General features: G+C 38.3%; 1 protein-coding gene across 1 annotated transcript in view; it reads left to right on the top strand.

Moving 5' to 3' along the window:
* Positions 1-23069, top strand: part of gpc6a (glypican 6a) — a 153919-nt gene that overhangs the window by 115588 nt on the left and 15262 nt on the right. Inside the window, exons 5-7 of the mRNA XM_073464738.1 lie at positions 1149-1279; positions 4591-4734; positions 8518-8547. Of these exons, the coding sequence (XP_073320839.1) occupies positions 1149-1279; positions 4591-4734; positions 8518-8547 (305 nt within the window). The remainder of the gene's footprint in view (positions 1-1148; positions 1280-4590; positions 4735-8517; positions 8548-23069) is intronic.

Genomic DNA, 23069 nt, shown 5'->3' with positions numbered 1-23069 from the left:
TGGTCCACATCCCAGCAAATGTCAGTGCACAGATATGGAAGTCTTCGTCGTATCACTGTTCTCTGCCCTCAACACTTAACCAGTGCTAACCCCTCAAACAAGACTTGGTGGACTTTTAATTACTTTTTTGAGAGACAAGATAGAGCCTAATGAAAATTTCAAACACATTCTTTTCACCGCTGACATCTCTCCCAGTCTAACTTTATCAATAACACCATCCGTCCGTATGAACATATTAATACCGCATTGTTTCAATGAAAATGAGAAGTGGCAGTTTGGTGGGTAATCTGTTTTAGGTATTGATTCATGCCAAGACTCTTCCACAGTAATAAGGTCTTGATCCCTGTGTTTTCTTCTTCTGCTTCTTCTTCTTTTTTTTTTGACTGTAATTACCTGTTTATTTAGCACAGAGAAGAATTTTGATGTTTTCTTAGGACATTATTAGATGTGAGAGGATGGGTTTTGGAAAGTAAATTAGGAATAGCTGATTAAATCACTTGCCATCAGATGTTTTTTAGGCAATGCTTAATGGTAAAGCAAAGTATTTATGGAATTCATGTTTGACAGAACGAATTAAGTTGAAGTACTGAGTGTCTGGGATGTAATTAAAAAGTAATTACTAGCATGATACATAGACATGAATTCATACATTTATTGATGTATTGATTTAGAAATACGAACACATATAGATGAATAAATCAGAAGTCTTCTATGTCTAACTGGAATGATTAGCATGTATGTAAATTGCAAATTTGTAAGTGCCGCACATTGAAAATTTAATTTCTACATGATGTTGCACATCCTCTTTCAAGCACCCTATCTCTTTTTGGCTGTGTGTGTTAAGATGAAGGTGCTTTCAGGTTCCTTTTGTGTTTGTAATTGTTGGCTTGCAGCACATTTGGAGAAGGCACTGTTCTTTGTGCTCTCAGTTGGATCCATGTCACAGACACGATAGAGCCGAGCACCCTGAGGATTTCGCATCGAGTATTGTTAACCCTCAAAAATGATGTGAACACATTGATGTACGTGCATAAACATAAGCAGTAACATTTCTGTGTGTGTGTGTGCATGTGGGTGTGTGCGCATGTGTGTGTGTGTGTGAGTGTTTAATATCTCTGAGCTGACATGTGCCTTCTGTGTTATGACAGATGCTATGTTACTGGTGGCAGACAGACTGGAGGGACCCTTCAACATTGAAGCAGTCATAGAGCCAGTTGACATCAAGATCTCTGAGGCCATCATGACCATGCAGGACAACAGCATGCAAGTGTCAGCCAAGGTACTGTATTCTGAATTATATTTGTTTACCATGTCGTGATTAATACAATTTTTCTTTCATGGCATACATAAAAAAGGACGTGCGCAATCTTCTGATTTTATATCGTGAAACCAATCTTGAAGATAACAGCAATCTATATTTAAGGCGTAGAGATCGCTGTATGTAATGTCCTCTTACTTCTGTTTACAAACTTCACATTACGTCATTAAACAAGCAGATCCGTGGATACGTGAGCAAACCAATAGAGTAATGTAGCCAACCACTGTATATGGCTATGCTAATTGGACAAATGACTTCAAATGGCTCTTCCCTGAGGTGACGTAAGTAACAACATGAGTTATAGCTAGCAGCATGGGGTACGAGGTGCTTGTGCCAACAAAAATATACTTTTAATGCAATATTGTGTTTTAATGGTTCAAATGGAGAAATTCACAAGCTATTTCAAGTCTGGTTATGGAGCGTAATTAGTGGGCTGTGCTACGCAAAGCCCACTATGGACACCTCTATAGCAAAGCTATAGGTGTCCATAGTGGGCTGTGCTTCGCACAGCCCACTATTGTTCTTCCCCGGGCCTCTCTATTATTATTCCCCCTCCGCCGTTTTTTTGGCACTTAACTTGCCCCGCACCGTTGAGCGCACACAAACAAAAAATACATCAAAACGTGCGGCTCGATCGGACTCGGTATGCTATTATTTTTATCTCCAAAATATTAATTTTTCGCGTCGTAAGAGTTCAAAAATTAATATTCTGGAGAAAAAAATAATAGCAAACCTCGTCCAATCGAGCCGCACGTTTTGATGTCTTTTTTGTTTGTGTGCGCTCAATGGTGCGGGGCAAGTTACGCGCCAAAAAACGGCGGAGGAAGAATAATAATAAAATTGAGGCGCGAGCAATAACAATAGTGGACACCTATGGACACCTATAGCTTTGCTATAGAGGTGTCCATAGTGGGCTTTGCGTAGCACAGCCCACTAATAACTACAGCTGTCAATTGCCATGACCAAACCCGACCAGAAACTGAACATCATTTCGAATTTCTTGTCTAAACCCGGCACGGCCAGTCAGCTCCCTACTCTAATCTACAGCAGTAAAATACAACATATGCAATAACGCCGCAGCAGTAATATAAATCCAAACGCATCAGATATAAGCGTAGAGCACTGAACATTTCTGTGGCACAATGACTAATTTCACTTTTATACTTTAAGAGTATTTTTACCAGGCAATATTGCTACTGTTGCCTCAGTGAAGGACCTGAATACTTCTTCCACCAGTGAATCAAAGCTTTTAGGAGTCTAAACTGAACCTCACCTGGGATGCAGGACAGGGACTCTGGTCCTCTCATATCCTCCAAAATACAATTGGCAAACCATTAAGTTGTATATAACATTGATTTTTTTTTTAAAAAAAAGAAATAGTTTAACATGCGTGATACAGAGCTAATTTCCACTTTGGCCTCTTAAGAAGTCAAACTGCTAATCAGTCTCTAGTTTAAGATTTGAAGCAGCATATTCAGTATATCATCACCCACAGGATTGTTTTTCATTGTCCCTCTCTGTCAAAAGGCAGGTTTATCCGTTCAACTTTGTATTCTGATCCTTTGTTGTATTCTGGCCTATCTCCATGCCAGAGTCACACAGGTCAGTGTGAATGAGATGTCACATTATTTTCCATATCAATGGGTGGAAATTTTTCAACTTTACCAAATGTCTATGCACGCTCCATCCCTACAAGCTTCTGCTTGGCTGACAGATTGCTCCAAGATTACAATCTCTCCCCATATTCACATTTTACCATACGATGTCCTTCCACAATCACCATGCTTTGCAGAATATGTCAGGCCTCATCGCATTGGACCTTCAATCCCACTGCATGGGCCTGTTGAAAATCATTTAGCTTGTGAGATGTACAGGATAGTAGAATTGTAATCATGGTGAAGAATTGTTAAATATTAGAGAAAAGACAGCCTCTTGTCTTGACAGCCATGTGGCACATTAGAGTGCTCCATCACACACTGAGCCAGGGGCCAGCAGACAGGCCGCAGAGGAATGCTAATGAGCTGTGCTGTTTGGAGGTGTGTTGTTTGGGCCCTGAGAGCCTGTAGAGACCAAGCCATCTGAAAACAATCCATTCTCTCAATGAACCTGGAGAATACATTGATTCACGTAAGGTTTGATTGATGATAGATCTGCACTTCTATTTTTTCGTAAGCAACAAAACTTTAGTTTTTATTTCAGGAAAGTTTAATTAAATTGCTAGGTTTTTTTGGTGGAAGAAAGAGTTATTAATTTTCTCTCATGAACCCTTATTTTCTGTGTATCACTCATACTAAATATTTCATACATACAATACATTGAATCTGTATTTTTTTCTGAGCTAAAGTTTTAATGGTTGCAATTGTAGGTCAGACTATGACATGGGTGTATTAGACATAAGAAGAGATGATATTTGCCACATTAAAAACAAATATCTCCATAAGCTCACTTGGTATCTTTTTTTAAATCACTTTTATAAACCCACATTTTCTTAAAAGTAGCTCAGTTTACACTCGTGTTGTGTTTTTATGGCTTTTAGTTCATTTTATTCTGTGTTTAAAAAATGTTTGTGTCTTTATTGTAAAGCACTCTGTAACTGTGTTTTGAAAGGTGCTTTATAAATAGTTCATTTATTTTTTATTTATACTGTATTTTTGTGATACGTTTGTTTAAGCTCCTGCCAAAAAGGCGTTTGACCTACAGAACCTGGTCTTATGTATGAACTTTTTGTTTCATTTTGAAGGCACTGTGTCCGATTGTAACAATGGCTTCCAATTGCCTGTGAGTAACAACATATCAACGTTAATACGTTTTTTGCCACCGATATGACACTGTAAATGGAGACTCGGGCAGCATTGGTTCCAGGCTGGCTTTAAATGGTTTTCTATCTCAAATCACAAACCTGAATTGGTGCTGTGAGCAAATTGACACAGGCTTGTCAGTGATGTTGGTAAAACTACAACCTTTTTGTGATCAAAATGGATGTGTGTATTCTACAAAGGAATAGACTTAAATGCAGCCCTGACTCAGTGCAGAGTTAAGGCAGCTTTGGACTGCTGATACTTGGTTTGTAACTGTTTGGCATTGCGATGAGAGGCTCACATCTCATAATAATGAGGTGATGTTGTGTTAATGTTGCAAAACCAGGCATTTTCCCTAAGATACTGTGAATGCTAAACATATTTGAGACACCGGCTGGTCTGTATCTTCTTTCAGTTCCCCCTTGTGCTTTCGCCCCTCTCTGTGGTAATTGTATCTCCCTGTGTTGATTTTAGGTTTTTCAAGGGTGTGGCCAACCAAAGCCGTCAGGAATAGGAAGGTCAGCACGCGGCATTTCAGATGTGTTCAGCACTCGTTTCAGACCCTACACCCCTGAAGAGAGGCCAACCACAGCAGCTGGAACAAGCCTGGATAGACTGGTATGTACAGAGGCAAGATGGAAGAGCAATATTGTAAACTGTGACTGGAAAATATATAAATAAATGAATAAATGGTAAAGTGAAAATAACATGAATCAGTGTTTAGAGGCTATTTTGTTTATCATTTATAGTAATAAATGGAAAACAGAATAATGAGAAAATCATCAGAATTATATAAAGTAGGCAGTTGAATGTGTTTCTATGGTCCCTAGAGAGATAACAGTAGAGAAAAAATATCTTAGGTCAAATCATTTGTATGAGAAAACCAATACATTCCTAAAACTAGGTCACTCAACTAGGCACAGACCTCCGCCAAGGCCAACAGTCCGTTTTCCTCTGATATGCAAATCTGAAAGCTCAGCTACATGTCTGGTCATATTTTCAAAAGTATAAAAATTCTGTCAAAATATGTCTGTGCCTGGCTGAAGCCTCAGCATCTCAGCATTATCAAGTGGAAATATTTCACATACATTGGTGAAAACAAGAGAACACTCATCATGTTACAAAACTCTCTATGAAAAAAACTTACATTAGCCACATCTTAGTTTGAGAAAAAAGCGGTGTTATAATCTTATTGGTTCTCCCATGAAACCAGGGTCCCTGCATGCTCCATAGCGACTGCGTTCTGTGTGACGTTTGAGTCAAGTCAAATTTATTTCTAGAGCACATTAACAAAAACATGAGTTGAGGGCTTCACAGACAAAATGAAAGGAAATAAGGTCAACAGAACAGACAATAAGTGATTATGCATAAACCCAATTCAAGATAATCCCTGAGCAATGAGAGAGCATTAAGTAGTAGCAGTTTAAGTCTGATCAAAAGCCAAAGAAAAAAGGTTTGAGCAAATACATGTGTCAGCTACCCCTGGTAGGATTACTGGTACACATATGAAGTCATCATTTTCTAAAAAGTGGTTATGTTTTGTCACTATTTAACTTAATTCCCATCTACTACCCCTTGCTTCAGGCCTGCTCCGGAAATTAACAGGTTCTTCCTTGGCCCATGCAACACCTTACACCAGGTTTCATGAAAATTGGACCAGTAATTTTTTGTTATCCTGCTGACAAACAAACAAACTAACCAAACCGAAAATATGAGGAAACTTCTAGTTATTGGGCTTTTGCTTTGAAGCCTAGATAAGACTAAAGCCGCAAATTCATGAACTGTTTTATTACAGAGGTCTACATTCTTACAGAAAATGATGAATGTTAAGAGTAGAGTGAGAATAGATTGAGACTGAGAAAAGAAGTTGAACTCTCACTTTCTAACTTTGTATTTTAACAGCTCGACTTATTTTCAGAACTGCACAGACAAGTGCTGAGAATTTCTGAAATGTTATTGGTGGAGGCGTACTGAGCTTAAGACCTAACTTTACCAGGGCTCAAGTCCAAAGGCCAGAAAAAAGTAGAGGCCCTGAAAGTTTCCAGGAAAAATCATTGCAAAGCCATATTCATGTAATCCATACAGACCCTAGCATATTGTGTCTTCCACCTTGCTGTTCTTAGAATATAAAATAATTCAGTTCCTTGCACACTAAGTGCCAGAGGTTGCAGAAATGTCACAAAAGCAAACATAGACTCCTTGGACGTATTGTTTACCATATACTATTTCCCCCAGTGGTCCTTTGGCTCTAGGAATCACCAAAAAGTTTCACCAAAGACTTTATACTGCTCTTACAATCAATTCTGAAGAGGCTAACACAGATTTAGAAATACACCCACCAAACTTCAAGATGATGACAATCCTAAGACAATAATTTAGGCTATAAAAAGATCCACCTCATGCCACTGACACATGATGTGTAGGAGGCTGCCTGTGTCAGGCTCCAGTGTATAGTTACACAGAGGCCCTCAAGTTCACAAGTTATTAAATGACGCCCACAACTCTGATCTACAAGTAGCCTACATCTCTGCATCCTTTCCCCCTTCTGCTCCAAAATATATGCGGCTGTGATTGATGTCACATTGTACATATGTTGTAATCTAATTGTTAAGACTATATTGTTCCATAATTCCACATCAGGCTGCATTATTGTCATGTGGCTGTCAAAAGGAGGACTGGTAATTAAAGAAAGAGTCAAGAGCTACATTCCTAATAATTCATAGATTTTTCCCTTTAACAAGTGTTAGTCCACTGAAAGCATTACCAACAACTACAACATGTCAGGCCATTTTTATCAATTTTATGCCAGCAATTTGTTCTTTGGCCAATCGATTTAACAAATGCTTCTGTAATCCTCTGTCAAACTGGCAAATCTATTTACTAAATACATTATTGTCCTTTTAAATAAAAGGCTAAGATGAGAACCTTCTGCTGTATAAATAGTTTGACAGGATTAAAATAGAGTAGAGAGACAGATTAAAAACTGTGAGTGTTCTGTGTTTATCTTCGTAAGTGGTCAATACTACTATGTGTAGCTATAATTGTTAGAAATTAACTCGTTAAAGGCGAATTCAAGGATTCTTTTAACCTAGACTCTTTTATTGACATGTTTTGGGGTTTTTTTTGGTGTTAAAAACAGATCGCCTCAGCTGGCAGGCACAACATGGCTGCATGGCTGCAATGAAATCCTTTGGGGCAACTGCGACTGTCAAAGTTACGTCCACTTAGAGGGCTTGTTTTTGCAACTGACAGGCTGATTTTGTTGTGTGTCTGATAAAATTTTGGAAACAATTCCTACAGAATTTTGTCAAAAATCACTTAAACAATCAGCCATGATTTTGGAAATGTAACATCTCTTGTGAGTTTTCAGAGCAAGACTTTTCCTTGAGCAAGGCTAATATTTATGTTTGAAAAAAGGATCTTATTATTTAAATAAAAGGTCTTTCTCCACATGAATTGTTTCTGTAATGTCATAAACAAGAATAACAACCTCAGCCGGTCAGTGGCAAAGACAATTAAACACTAAACACTTTTAGTGGACATAACTTTGACAGTCTGTGTTGCCCCAAAGGATTACATTGCAGCCATTACAGCTGTGTTATGGCTCCCTGTTGAGGCAATCTGCTGGACCGATTGCAAAACTTTTGGTAAGTATGAAACACGTTGAATCACACACAGAAACATGTAAATTGAGGGCTCAGGTTAAAATACTGGAATTCCCTTTAAGTGTACTACAATGGTAGTGTGAAAAAGTTAGAAAATTTAACCAAACCCTGCTCATTGCCTCATAAAATACACATCCAAAGGGTTGTGAAGGGAAAATAAACCAAAAGGCAACAGCACATTTAGAGAAATTCCACAGGTTTCCTTATCTTTAATAATTCATTTGTACATGCTCTCAGGCCAACCTCTTGTAAAAGAAAAATTACTCTTGGAAAAGTGAGTTGGGTTGCCAGGGTAAGACTTCCAACTCACTTGAAATAAGTCTGTGCTAGACACTAAAGCCTCAAGTGACTGTATATTTAGCTAAAGCTGAGTTTAAATGAAATAACAACTGTTATCAGACCACTTCAGACTAACTTTCTGTGTAACACTGCTGTCTGTATGCAGGTCCCCATCTTTGCATTGATCACATTTGATAGCAGCAGATTTGAAACTGATTTCACAGTGTAAAATTCATTGTGAGGAAAGTGGTTTGAGGTACTAAATCTCACAGTGAGATGGCTGGTGGATAGAATATTTCAGCAGCGCCATTTATCATTTAACTTTTTGCTTCACTAACTAAAAGACTTTCTTTGCTTCTATTCTCTCTCTCTCTCTCTCTCTCTCTCTCTCTCTCTCTCTCTATTTCTCCAATGTCCAATTAAATCTCTTTCTTCTTCATTTCTCTACTGCTCCCAGAGGGTTGTGTGGAGGACAATGCAACACAGTGTAAGCCTTTCATTCCTCCTCCTTCACCGAGTCATCTGTCTTGTGCTGTTTTAATCAACCTGCCCATATAGCTCCACTTCCTTACATTATTCAAAGTTCTTATTGATTGCTTGTTTGTGACATGTCTGTTTATTTCCTTTGGTAGGATTATTTGGATTTTGTTTTTCTCATCTGAAACTGAACTCGGCTCCTGAGGTCGATATTTAAAACGGTCTCTCTTTGCTTCGTCCAGAATAATTTAAACCGACAGTCTAGTGGTTCAGTGGTTCGGGCTGTTATTGCCTCACAAAAAGAAGGTTGTGAGTTTGAATCAACTCCTGGTTGAATTTAGCATTTTCTCCTTGGGTTTCCTTCAGGTTTTTGTCACCATTCAAAGACTTGAAGCTCACATTAACTTCTTCACACTTCTTGATAATTTGCCCATAGGTGTGAATAGCATATGATAGAATGTTGACCCTGTTATGACAATGACGCATTAGGGGTAGGGTTAGGCTTAGTGCCAGGGTGTTTCCTTGCCTTTTTCCAAGTGCATGTTGGGATAAGCTTTGGCCTTGGGTAGAGACTGAAGAGTAGAGTATGCTCTCTTGTTTTTTTCTCGATGTTGTGCATGAATGTTTTAGATTGGGTGTAGACGCTCATTCTTTGAACGTAACTGATTATCGTCCAAAAGGAAAATCTGATCGCCTCTGAGAGGCTGTTGAGCTGCAGTGTGATTGGGCTAAACCCGCAGCAAGTTTGTCTGAGCTGGAGATACTGTTTGACTGCAGGGATAGCAGGAGTCTTTCCTGTTCTAAATACCTTACATTCTGTTTATTTAACGTGACTCAGCATAGAAAAATTATTGTTTAAACAATTGTAAATCTTATTAGAAGAACTAAGCCACCTGTCACTGCCTGTAACTTACATATAAGGGCAACATTTTATTTGTTACATACACAACTACACATGTACAGCTTGTAGTGAAAAGCCTGGTATAGCTGTACTGCATACATATGGTGATAATAGTAATATTTATCTGATTCTGCAGTCTACAAACCTTGGACACAGGTTTGTCCTTCTTAAAGTCTGTTTGTCCTTCAAACCTGTGTCCTTTGTTCAATTTATACTCACAATCTGCATGTAATTAGCACCTGACTGGCCAAAGGAGCAACTAATTACATGATTAGTGATGGGGACCAGCCTCCACACACGCTCTGTGAGTGAAGGAAAGGTCAAAAGGTGCAGTTCAGCGGCAGGATTTGTTCTGAGATTATCTAGTTTGATTGACAACATTGAATGGCTTCAGGGACAGAAACGAGGAACAAAAGGGTCTCGTAACAATAAAAGTATGATTTCCATTGAGGTTTATGAATGACTGTAAAGCTCTCAGTCATCATTACTCCTCATATATTTAGTCAAGGGTATTTTTATTTTTTTTTTTAAAAACATTTGTATAACATTTCAGTCTTGGTCTGTTTCTGGGTGATTTACGTGTATGTCTCTTTAACATCGCAGTCTGTCATCTACATCTCAGATCAGAACTGAATTAAATACAAGTGCTTCCACGCTGTCTAATCCTCTTCCTTCTCCAGCTCACTGCTGAATGTTATAAAGATGAAAGTGGTCTGTTTTGACATAGTCTAGTAGCTGATTTATGCAAGACATTTATTTGTTTCATGTTGACAAAACTTACTGTAAATCAGACAGTAGTACTGGTTTAAACTTAAAAGCTTCTGCGGCACATAAAAAACAACCTTTTCTCGTTTCTTAAGTGCTATTTTTTTATCATTATCTTGCTTTGTCTGTGATTCTTAATTTAAGTGAGACTACTGGCCTCTTCTCCCATACAACTGAATCCTAATTTATTTTGTGACGCTGTATAATGTATATTAATGGTATGGCCATACAGTATTTACAATGAAATCTATCTTTGTGTGGTGCTGATTCATCACTGGGACTGAATGACCTTCTCCCTCTAATTCAAAGGAAAGCTTCTCTAAGAGTCAGAGAGTGGTTGCACTGGTCCTCTATAACACACTGACCACAGGAAGCATGCTACTGAAAAGTGTTTTTATGTAGTTGATTGTTTTCTGGCGTACTGACTTGTTTGAAAAATCAAAATAAAATAGCTGGCAGCCAACAGATGGCATAATTAATGTCAGCTACACACCCTCTGCTAAATCTGAACATTTTAAATTACTGAACCAGAAACAGGCTGTGGCATTTACAGTATGGTGGCTGATTATATTCCATTTTTAGCCATTGTAGCAGCATTGCATTGTCGATCTGCTAGTGCACCACTTTGGTCCAGCCATGAAACTTTGTTCAGACATTTCTGGTCCCCAGATGACGAAGCCAAATGTCTTTGTTGATCCCCTGACATTTCATGTATTATCACCACAAAGTTGACATTTGTGGTTTTAATTAGATGCCTAGACGCCTGGATGATCCACTTACTTTTCTATTAATCTTGAGCAGTCATCAGCCAAATACCTGCAAAACTTTGGCTTAAGTTCTAGCAAATATTAACATGCTAACACGGTAAGCTAAGATGCCTAACAGCTTGTTAGCTGATGCTAGTAATTAGCCCAAAGTGCTGCTTTGCCAAAGTTAGTGTTGTCAAAAATATGGATATATTGATACATATGTGGTGTGTTTGTCTAGCGGAGCCAAAAGACAAAGCGTTACACAGTTAACTGCAGTTAATGGGACAACACAACAGGTTTTCTTCTTCTTTGGGTTGTAATGGCAAACAAACTAAAGTCTCTCTGTTATTCCTGTTACTCTTAAGTAATTAATTAAACAATTGCATACTTTCAATTATGTCTTTCCTGGCAGATTCTCTCATATTGTGTTTTCCATGAATAAGTGTTGATATTAATTCCCTTCTTTCTTCATCATACCTGTTGCAATCTATCATGACATTTAAACATCAAGTTTACAGTAAATAAATGTACTTCAGCAAAGTACAGTTTGTTCTAATAAAAAACATTAATTTGAAAACACTTGAAAAATGAAATGAAATGAGATGAAATCACTTACTTACTTCTACATATTTATTCTCAAAATAAGATGCTCTGTCCAGAAGATAAAATGTTACTTGATTGAAAGTAACCAAACTGTTCCTTCTGTTCATTAGGGAATGAAAATGAAAATATATATTATAATACTGGAGCCTATCCCCACCAAGTGTTCCACATTCACTTATTTATATTCTGAGGGCGTTGAGAAGAAGTCCATACCTTGGGGGTGCAATAACATTTATATTCTTCATTTATTTTGCCAGTGATAAGCAGATGTCTGATGACACATTTCTGACTGAAATGACTTTGTTTTCCGTCAGCTTAAACTAACATTGCTAACAGGACATTACTGTCAATTTGTCCATTACACGGAGAAAAAATGTGATGGATTTCCTGAGGGGATTCCATTATTGATTTATTTGACTGGTTTCTAAATATTTTGAGCCTCTCTAATGGGTTGTTTGTTGTTGAACACTGTTGAAATGGGGATGCAGTTGGAAAGAAAGTAAATCAGTCATTAGCAGTGGCCAGGCCTTTCTCCACGCTCCATTAGACTCTTCAGCACAGTGCCAGGGCCAGGAAACGATCTGGCACCAACCGTTTTTCTCAAGAAATAAAAACTGTTAAATTAATGATCAGTGTTTTAGTTCTTCAATCAATCACAGTTATTTTTAGTGTTGAAAGGCATCACATATCTTCACTTTGAGTTAAAGTATTTAGTTTGCTTTTGTTAGTGTAGCCACAGTATACTGAGAGGACGAAGGGGTTTTATGGAGATTTAAGAGAACACGCTGTGAATTTGAATCCGTGGAAAGAAACCCAGAGCTGAACATTCTTCAGCTTCTGAATGAGAGTAGAAAACACTATTCCCAAATGAAAGTTTATTCCTGCCAGAGTAATCAGTCATTGTGAAATCACTCCGCCCAGTGCAACTGCAGACACAACTGCCAATTATGAGCGATTGGTAACATGGCCAAATTGGTGAAATTCATGACTCATGCCATAAAATGGATTTGGTTACAGCTCTAATGGAATTCTGGCATGTGTTTTTCTATTTGATAGCCACAATTTCTGTGCAGATCAGCAGGCACAAAGAAAGAACAAGCATTAAGACAAGTTAATCGCACTGGAATGCTAATTTAGTACTGGGCATGCTGAGCTAATGTTTAAGCAGCAGCTCCAGTCCTGGGGTGTGTGAGTGCTGTTTAGGTTTCTAAACTCTATATTACATTGTGCTGACAAAGATCTGTGTATTCTTTGTGGAATCACTTTATTTTTAAATAAAATTATTATGGCCCTTGGACAATTTAAGAGTACAGGCTAAACCTGAGAACTTTATACTAAAATCTATGATTAAGGTTATGAATTGTGCTCCAGTATGTAACACTACACATTAAACTACATCAATCAATTCCAAGTAAAGCAATTGCTGGTCTTTTTTGACTCTATGCTCTATATATTGTATGTGTCTGCACACTGCAACCGTACTATGACCGTTATTATTGTAGAACGAGACAATAGTTTCAAACATCAACATGAATATGCAAGTGATTGCTTGAGATTGCGGCCTAGTGCGTGACATACGGGCCACACTGACATTTCTACAATACATGTCATATCACGTTCACATCAAATTTTTATGACCAGACTTTTCTGAAGTGAGGGTGAGGGGATGGTGGGGGATTTACAGGCAAGGTTGCCAAGCCAGCGACCACAGTTCGAGACTGCATTTCAATGTTTTTAAGTTTGCAAGAAGTATCGAACTTCAATCCTGGCTGAATTGCCTCAATATCATGGGGGAGGCTGTCTTAAGTACGGTTGTGACACTTTTATTGTGTACATATGTGCATTGATTGATATATGAACTTTACCTGTTATGGTGGTTTTTTTTTTAAAAAAAAATGGTTTTCATTCAGTGGCGTAGATTTGTTGGTCCAGGTGTGCTTGATCGGATCCTGTAAGATAACCTGATGAAGGTCTAAGTACCGAAACATTGTTGTCAATAAACTTAATTGCAAGTGAAGTGGACAGTGTGCGGGAGTCTTTTTCCTGATTTTGTCGGCCTTCGGTCTTCTAAGGCGCACCTGTCGACCTTAAGGTATGAAAAAGCTGCACTCTGTAAATACCTCAGGAGTAAAATCTTAAATTAATCTTGAGTTAATCTCAACAGAGTCAGTGACCCAATCAAGCATGCAGCATGCTTGTTGTGCTAAGATCTAATAGTGCTGTTGATTGGTTATTGGGTTGGGGGGGTAGAGCTCACTAGGTGTATCTGTAATGTCATCTTTTGTTTGAACAGATTTCATAAAATTGATATAGAAATCATTATCATTCAGGAACCAGTATCGAAGTCAAGGAATCGGTAACTGTACTGGTATTGAAAATCCCTTCATGATACTCAGCCCTTCAAATAACAAGTGGGCACATCTCTAGCCTTGTTTGTGGTGACCAAAACAGATATTGTAATCCAAAACATGATCTTTTCTAAATCCTAACAAAGTGTTTTTTGTGCCTTAAATAGAAAACTGAACTTAAAGGAACTTAAAGTCTCAATACACCTGTGGTTCGCAGAAACATACTGGACCAATCTTTCTGCTGGCAATTGGGTTGGTGATTAATATATTTCCCCAACAACACTGTCACATTTTGGATGTAATGTCTGTATCTGGTGGCTTTTTGGTTTCCAAAGACAGGAAGAAACCCGCTGTTAAAGCTTTGTTCATGCAATGTTCCAATAAAGAAATGAAATTCAATTAAAAGTTCAGCTGGAGAGCCTATAATCATTTTTAATTTTTTGCAAGGCTATATGAAATCTTCCTTTGATATCTGTTAATGGTGAGTTTAAAATAAAAGGATGGTGCTCTATCAGGATTCACCTCCATGGCTTAATAGAGGGTGATGAATCCGTCTGTCATGAGGTGATTCTGTCTGTCAAAAGAGATGGAAAACTGACAAAGACTGATGAGTAATCAGCCGTGCTCGCTCAACAGAGACCTGTCTCTGAAAATGAATCAGGATTAATGTACGTGGACAGACACAACAGATCAATGTGGCCACCTTCTAACACCTCAGTGTTTAAAGGCTGCTCCATCACTTTATCATTACATCCATGCCTCTCCCCACCTGCTTTACCTACTAGCAGTTTATTTGTAGTAGTTTGCCCTCTTTAATATCTTTTACTTACCTTTTATCTGTACTCTTCACATTAAGCAGTTTTCTTGCCAGTACCTCCATGCTTCGCTAAGTTAACAGTGCACACATCAACTGATGCATCACAGACATGAGTTAATTTTGTTAATGGACGCTCCAGTCTCTCACAAAAACTCGAATTGAGTAAAATTGTGGCTCTGAAGGAAAACGAAACACATATTCAGTGTGCCTCTCTCTGCTCAAAAGAAAAAGAAGGCCAGACACCTATTGTGGTGGACAGCTGCTTGGGAGATGTGCACAGTATGGTTCGTGCTGCAGAGAGATGTGCTGGTAAATGACAAAAACACGGTGATGTTTTGTTGTGTGGTAGTTTCCAGTTCCTCTGCCTGATTTTCTTTTTGCTGCTCATTCTTCTGGGAACTTGTCTTTACAAATCTCACACTATTAGAGTGCTGCGTGACTCTATACTGACAAAATCAACAGTGTTTGATAACTTTTGGCTGAGATGGTACAAAGACTTCCTATCAGATTTCCAGTCTCGCCCGCTCAAGCATAATGAGCATCAATGACAGTGTTTCCCACGTAGACATGTCAAACATGTGGACTCAAATTTCAAAAATGTGGCTGAGATAACAAAGCCTGAGTTGTGAAGTGTGCATCTTCCTTGCAACACTGTTTACCATAATCCTTTCTGCATAGACACGATTGAAAAATATAACGGATTATTAGCAGGTTGCAGCAGCTTGCACTTGGAGTTAAAAGTAGAGGACAGTACTGATTTTGTGTTTCCACATAACTTTAATGACGAAAAACCTGGCAACCAAGGGGAGAGGTGCTGGAGACATGCCAGTATAGAATTTCTTCTTGGCCACCAAAGAACATCAATTGATTACGTCACACATCTTATATATATATATATATACATATATATATATATATATATATATATATATATAGATATATACATATATACGTCTACTTTATGCAGGAAAAAAGAAAAAAGGTTAATTACATCCTGTAAACACCAACAGTGTGCATCGTGACGCTCTATACAGACTGTAGCATTCTCAGTAGCTGGCCTGGAGTCTGTCTGATTAATTAACCAATCACTAGACTCTGTCATGTAGCAGTGAGTGAAAGTTTCCTTGTTAAATCACCAACAGACAGGATGTAATCATCTCTGTTGCCATTATTCATAGCTTGTGCCCTCACAGAAAACCTGAACCTGCAAACTACATCCATGAGGTATACAAGGAGACATCCTCGGTCATAAGTCCTCACTAACTCCAGCCCAGTTGCCAGGATATAATGTTAGCAGTTAATGTTTCTGCAAACCACAGATATGGCCAAGGTTGACATTTGTATCACATTCACATTATATGCTTAGCCACCTTTTACGTCAGGAGGTGGATGGGATGGTGGTGTACAAGCCAACAAGGCTTCTAAATGGTCTACCGCAGTTTGAGTCACACCACTGGATACTTTTAAAGACACCTGGGGACATTTCCAGACCTTTTTTTTGGAGACTAAAATAGAGTTTTTTTCACAGGAAGTCCAACCATAATAATCCGTGATCGTAGTGACCAAAACATGTATTTTAAGCCAAATCATGATCTTTTTCTTACCCTAACCAAGTGTTTTTTGTGTGTAACAAGAGAGAGAGAGAGAGTAGAAAATCCACCCTAAACAAACTTAAAAGTTGCAGCATAAAGAACCATTCAGCTTTGCAGAAACGTATTTAGCTAACATTTATTCCTGTGATTTGTTTGCACCAGTCTCTACTGGCTCCTGTAGCACACAGTCTGGGCACCACATCATCTTCAGTTGCAGTGCAAATTAGAGTATTTTCCCATCTCAAGCTAAATTTGGGGCCCAAACTGGTCCACAAAGCCTGGCTGCTGTACCCCCCGAGCAGCTTGTCAGTAGACGCTGCCAGAAAGCCACAGCATGTACTGGAATCTGCCTCAGCTCCTGCCTCACTGCTCATCACCAGGGTGTTTAGCCCACCACTGTTTCCCGTTGACATGGTGTGGTTTGCATATCTGCCTGAAGGTAGAAGGTGTTTACCTTGCTTTAACATTGCAGAGCCTTGTGAGCTAAACTCATCTATGTGGGTAGGCAGGCAAGCTGAAATAAACCACAGTGTGTCCAAGGAAATCCTATTTAGTGCATTATTCAAAGCACTGAATCACAAAATGCAGGGGCCATTGTGTCTGAAGTAAGCTAACCCCACTGCTATGAGCATAACAAGGAACTGACCATTTGGTGCTGCTTCCCTTTGGAGATTTCCCTACTTTTTTAAAATACATCTTAGCCACGCTTATATAATTTAAATCCCCCAGTGCAGAGAGACTCTTTCAATCCACAACACCATGAAGTGGTTCCTGTTGGTCTCCATGTGACCTAGAAACTGGAGGACTTAGAGCTTTTCTGCAGTCAATCCTCAAGGTTAGATAACTCTCATCTTTGGATGAGATTGGTTAATAAAATTGTCCTCTCCAGCAGTGCAACAGTATCTGCTCCATTTATGTGATATTTCTGCTTTGGTTCATAAGGTTTGTACCAAGGTGACTTGAAACTTAATTTGCTGAATGTGGTGATAGTGCTTCAATACTGGCGCTGGACTATTGTGACAGAGGATTTTTTTTCCTGTGCGGTGTCACTGTGTGTGATGATTAGGCTGGACACTGGAGTAAAGAAGAAATCTAAAGGAACAAATTGCGCTCAATTCATGCCTATAACTAGCCCAAGGTCAATCAATACTGATGCCAACCCCACTGTAAATTATTCATTCATTTCCATCCCTGTTTATTAGTGCTGTACTGATGAATTGGTGTGAGTCTGTTGCAGTATTCACTGGACATTTTGCCGGTCAATTTATGGCCTTACACTTAAGCACATTTGCATATTCTACATTTAATGTCTTCTGAAAGAATGAAAAATCTAATTAACACCAACATGCAAGGGATTTAAACTCATTTATTCCATGAATTATAAAAGTGTGGAACAGAATATTTTTATGATATCGGGTTTGGGTTTTAATATTGATGCGTAATTTTGGATATATTCCAGTGTCGTATCCTGAGCACTGCAGAATAATTAAACAGATTTATTCCTTTTTCACCATAAGTCCAGATGTTAATGCATGCATTAATTTTGTCAAATCCAACTTTTATTTTATAAAGTTGCTTTAGTAACTTTACCTCTTAGAGAAGCATCTGTTTATAAAGTCTTTTTTCCCCAAACGGTATGTTTACCCTTGGGATGGGACACAAAACCAGCTGTGTATGAAACTTCCATCTGTGCTTACATTAGTCAGGTCATGGTTTGTTTAGCATGAATGTGCTGTACTAAAGCTGCTCAGTCCTCTTAGCATTTGAAGTCCAATGTTGCTGCTTTATAGTAACAGTCCAATGGGAGAGTAAACATAGTGTATCAAAGACAAAAATTATATATTATTTAGGTTTAGCTATGTAGATGTAATTATGCATAACTTTGTTTATTTATATTTCTGAAGATTTGCAGATGCCTCACACATTACACTCTCTCTATTAGAGTCAGCTACAGTTTGGGCATATACATATATATATATATATATATATATATATATATATATATATATATATATATATATATATATATAAATAAACAATTTATTATGTATTTATTTTGTGTCTCTGTTTGTATATACATGGCTGTTCTGTACTATTGAGTAAGAGAAGAGATGGATGAAATAAAGTTTTTGCCTCAACAGTGGAACAACCCTAAAAAAGTTTAGGATTTAGGCCTTTAAGTTAGTGTGTGTGTACTATATGTGTTTGTGTAACTCGTCATAAAAAGAAGGTATACTGAGGTGATAGAAACGATGGTTTCGTTTGCCTGTAGCTCATCCAGGGACATAACCGAGCTGTTATTGCAGTGTTGACCCCTCTGTTATCCATCTTTGATTTTCTGCCTGAATAATAAATTATTTACAGATTTGGAGTCCCTCGGCAGCTATTACGTCCAACGACTTGCAAAGGGGCAGCAGATGCTTACATGGGCACAGGTGCCGCTTTATTCTTCCAAACATTCCAAACTGCTTTTAGTTATTTCAGTTTTTACATTATGAGGTCTTAATAGGTCAAATTCAGATTCACCCAGGTAAACAAACTATGCAAACACATTGCTCATTCTTGAGCAAGAACAGAAATACCATGGAACATAGAAGCAGATCTCAATAATTTCAAATTCATTTGTCCACCAAGTTATTTTGAAATCAGGATTTATTGTTACAAGGAAAACAAAACATTTTAAAGGTCCAGTTTGTAGTATTTAGGGGGACCTACTAGCAGAAATGATATGTAGTATTCATAATTATGTTTTCATTGTTGTGTTTTTGTTACCTAAGAAGGAGCACTTATAATCTGTAGAGAGAGCGTCTCCTCTTTCACGGAGTCTGCCATGTTGCACCAACGTTTCTATAGTACAAAGGACAAAAAACAGACACTAACTCTAGGGAGGGCCTTTCTTGTTTTTTGCAGCCATCCTAGATTCTCCTACACACTTGGAAGGGCAGGGTGATTGGAGGGGTATTCAGTTGGTTGCAGTCTGTAACCTCACCACTAGGTGCCGATAAATCCGACACACTGGTCCTTCAAAGGGGCATTATGTAGTTTTAGAGAAGAAATTAGAACTCAGAATTTTAATATTTACAATATTAATGAGGTATAAATATAAACTCAGAAATATTATTTTTTTGCGATAACTGGTTAAACAAGCTGTTCTCAGAGGAAAATAAGGTTCCCAGGAAACTGTTTTTAAAACTAGCAAGGTGGCAGGGTCCGCCAAATATAAACAAAGTAAAACAGTATGAAACTGTGTTGTCCTTTAGGGTCAATTTGTTTATTCAGTTTATTCAGTCATGACAACAAAGAGAGTTATTTATTTAGTTTGTTTAAGCATAATAAATAGTTTACAGAAATAATGTGTTGCCAGAGTTATTTTTTGCAGTACAAAAGCCTGTATTATCTTTATTTTTAGGCAGTGGGATGAACTTTTAATTAAAAATGAAATGTTCCTCTTCAATATTCCATATTTTAATGCTATAGTAAAAGGTCATCTTCATGATATTAACATTCATTTGTGGTGTTTCACGGTTTATTGTCTAATTGAAAAGCAGAGAAAGGTGAAAAGGACCACTTCAAATCTGAAAGCCTCTCAGTAGTTCATGGGTGTTGTGTACACATTTATTCATCGATATTAGTGTGAAACTGAAGTAGCTCTGCTGAGCTCAGTATCTGGTTTGAAAAAGTCTGATCAGCCAGAGTAGGACAGAGAACCAGAGCTCCACCAAGCAGGTGCTTGTGCTCTTGTGGGTTTACCTCGGTGGAAGCAGGAGGTGTTACACACGGCTGTTTACTTGTTCTGTCAGTCCGGTCACATTTTAGAGGGCTTGATGTTTAGAATGTGTTCGTCTAATCTAACCTGATTACAGCTGATAACAACTGATCTTTTAACAAACTGCATCAGACGCAGGCTTGCACCATGATGCAAATTTGAAATGGACTGTCCTGTGTCCTTGATTTAGTTTTCACTGCTTTGTAGAAATAAGCAAGAAAGACTATTCTCAATTATTCCACATTACAATTGCACATTATCTGGGTGCATCGATGTGGGTTCATTTTGTCATGGAAATTTCAACATTTGTATTTACGGTTTGTAAAACCAGCCAGCTAGCATGATTTTGATGATTAGAATCATTGTTTTGCACAGATGTGTTCATTCTGTGCTCACACTGAAGCTGCATGTCTGAAGATCTCTGTCTAAGCTGTAAGATCCTATGAATTGAACGATATAGTGATATATGACTATATTGCAGATACTGCAGGGAGTGTTAACAAACTAACAAAGACACACACAGACACGCTGCGCTGTTAAATCATGAAGGTTATTGGGTAGCACAGTTGTCATGGGGACAGGTTGTGAATTGCATACCAACTATACCTATTGCCTGTGGTTGGAATAAACAGATGTGTGGGACATATTATGGGTACAGAACCTCAGCTAATTATGTAATTAGCTGTAGACATAATCAGGAAAAAGGGCCAAATATTGCATTAACCAGTTCACCTGTTGTGACAGCTAAAGCAGAAATAAAATGGGACTTTTGCCGTGCAAACGACAACTGCTTATACAGCCCCCGACCACATTTATACATTTAATGAAGGCACATTTGCACCTAAATCATTGGGTCTGTTTCAGATATACCACCTATAACTTCACTTTAAATTTAAAAGTTGAGGTGAGCTGAAGGAGATCTTCAAGTTCTTGCATATCTTTTTTCACCTGTTAGAAACCCTGCCTCCTTCAAATAATTCGTACTGACCAAGACTTCAATGTCCCCATCCCCTTCGTCTCTGAAATGCAAAACATAATTAATATTCTCAACGTATTGGCAAGAGAGATTCAGGCTCCTGAACTTTTAGACATCTCTCTGTGCATGTTACCTTGCTGCTACCATATGCCTTTCATAGCCAAAGGTGGCAAAAGTATACACATTCCTTACTCAAGTAGAGGTACAGATACATGTGTAAAAACAGATTCTGGTAAAAGTAGACGTACTGATTCAACTTTTTTACTCAAGTAAAAGTAAAAATGTACAGGCTCTGAATGGAAAATATCCCTCTGAAGACATTTCTGCCGGCCATTTCTGTGCAAAGCTAACTGAACCTCACGTCATATTAATATCATCCAAAGACGGTTAAACTTAAAGGTGGAATCAGTAGGATTTGTCTGAGCTGTGCGGAAACACACCAAAAAGATAGTTGATTGTTGAGTCTCACGTCCAGGACGTCAAATACTGATATTTTGGGTTGCTAAAGCATCCTGAGCAGCAATAAACTGAGAAAATAAGAATATGCAGGCAGAAGGCTGCAGGGTCTCTGCACTATTGCACCACACTACTGTTTTGAAAATGTAAAGAGTAGAAAGTACGGATATTTTTGTTGAAATGTAAGGAGTAAGAGTATAAAGAAATGAATACTCAAGTAAAGTATGGATACCTGAAAAATATATTTAAGTACAGCCACCTCTGGTCAAAGCATGACCCAGTTATAAAATGTTGCCTCTGAGCACCGTAGTTGGCACCAGAGCATCTTCCTCATCTTTGATAATCAGTGATTCCACAGTTAGAAACATCATATCCCAAAACTCACGTCTTCTTAGATACAAACATGAAGGAGCCCCCTTCTCTTTGAAAAAGACCCCAGAATGCATAAAGGGCAATAGTCCTTGGTGAAAAAGTAGCCCTCAATTTCAAACTAATGTTGAGGGGGAAGAAAACACTCGGGATGCTATTGAACCCACACAGGATGCAGGGAGAAATTATGTTTAAAAATGTTCTACTGGCAATATCGCTATCAGTCAGAAAATAATGCAATGTCCTACTCTTCCTTTACAACTAATTGTTACATTCAATTTACCATGCCCTATTTATTGCCCTAATTATCTAGCTAAATACATTTTTAATGAGGCATAATAAATATACTGTATGTGGGTAGTGTTTGCACTAATGATTTGAAATTGCACATACACCCACTGGCTCTAAGTCAGTTGTAAATTATTGTTGTCTCTTAACTCTTAAGACTGAATTTACTGTTACTCAAGAGGTTAAAAGCTCAGATAGTCTGCTGCATAGAGTTGTGTTTAATTGTCGTTTGATCAGATTAACAGCGACCGAGAAGTTAATGACAAAGCCTTTCTTCTAACTGAGCCAGGCACCTCAAACCAGTGAGAAGAGCACAGATAAAACTCCATGAAATAAAGTGAAATGATCAAAACTGTAATGATTCCGTGAGAACTCTGTTTCCAAAAACAATCTTGAACCTCAAATTATATTTAGAAGCTGGTTGAGTATTTAAAGGCATGAACTAAGGGTGCTCCGACTGACTACACTGACTACAATGGAGCGCATCTTCTCATGCTGTGTCAGCGCTAGTTACAACCACTGGCTGGCTATTCAGCACAAAACCTAACGGTACAAGAATTGTGCCGCGCTACTGTAACCCCTCAGTGACAAACGAATGCTGGCAGGACCTCACAAGTATGTTGTGATGGTTAAACCAAGAGGGCACTGAAAATCTGTGCTGAAATCAGCAGGAGGAGAGCTAGTTAGCTGTTAGCTGCTGTAGAGCAGCAGAGTCCTGCAGTGTGTTTGGCTAACAGCTAACAGGGCTAATAGCTTACAGCAGAGCTAAACACACAGCAGGAAAGAGAGTTTCTGTTCAGAGGAAGATGAGGCCTTGAACAGTGAGCTGCGCTTTAATGTGACAGCACAAGTTTACAGTAAATAAATGTACTGAAGTACTTTAGTTGAGTACAGTTTGGAGG

The sequence above is a fragment of the Pagrus major genome, chromosome 4 (genome assembly GCF_040436345.1).
Source record: "Pagrus major chromosome 4, Pma_NU_1.0".
In the NCBI taxonomy this organism is placed as follows: domain Eukaryota; kingdom Metazoa; phylum Chordata; class Actinopteri; order Spariformes; family Sparidae; genus Pagrus; species Pagrus major.
This window is presented reverse-complemented; position numbering and strand designations above follow the sequence as displayed.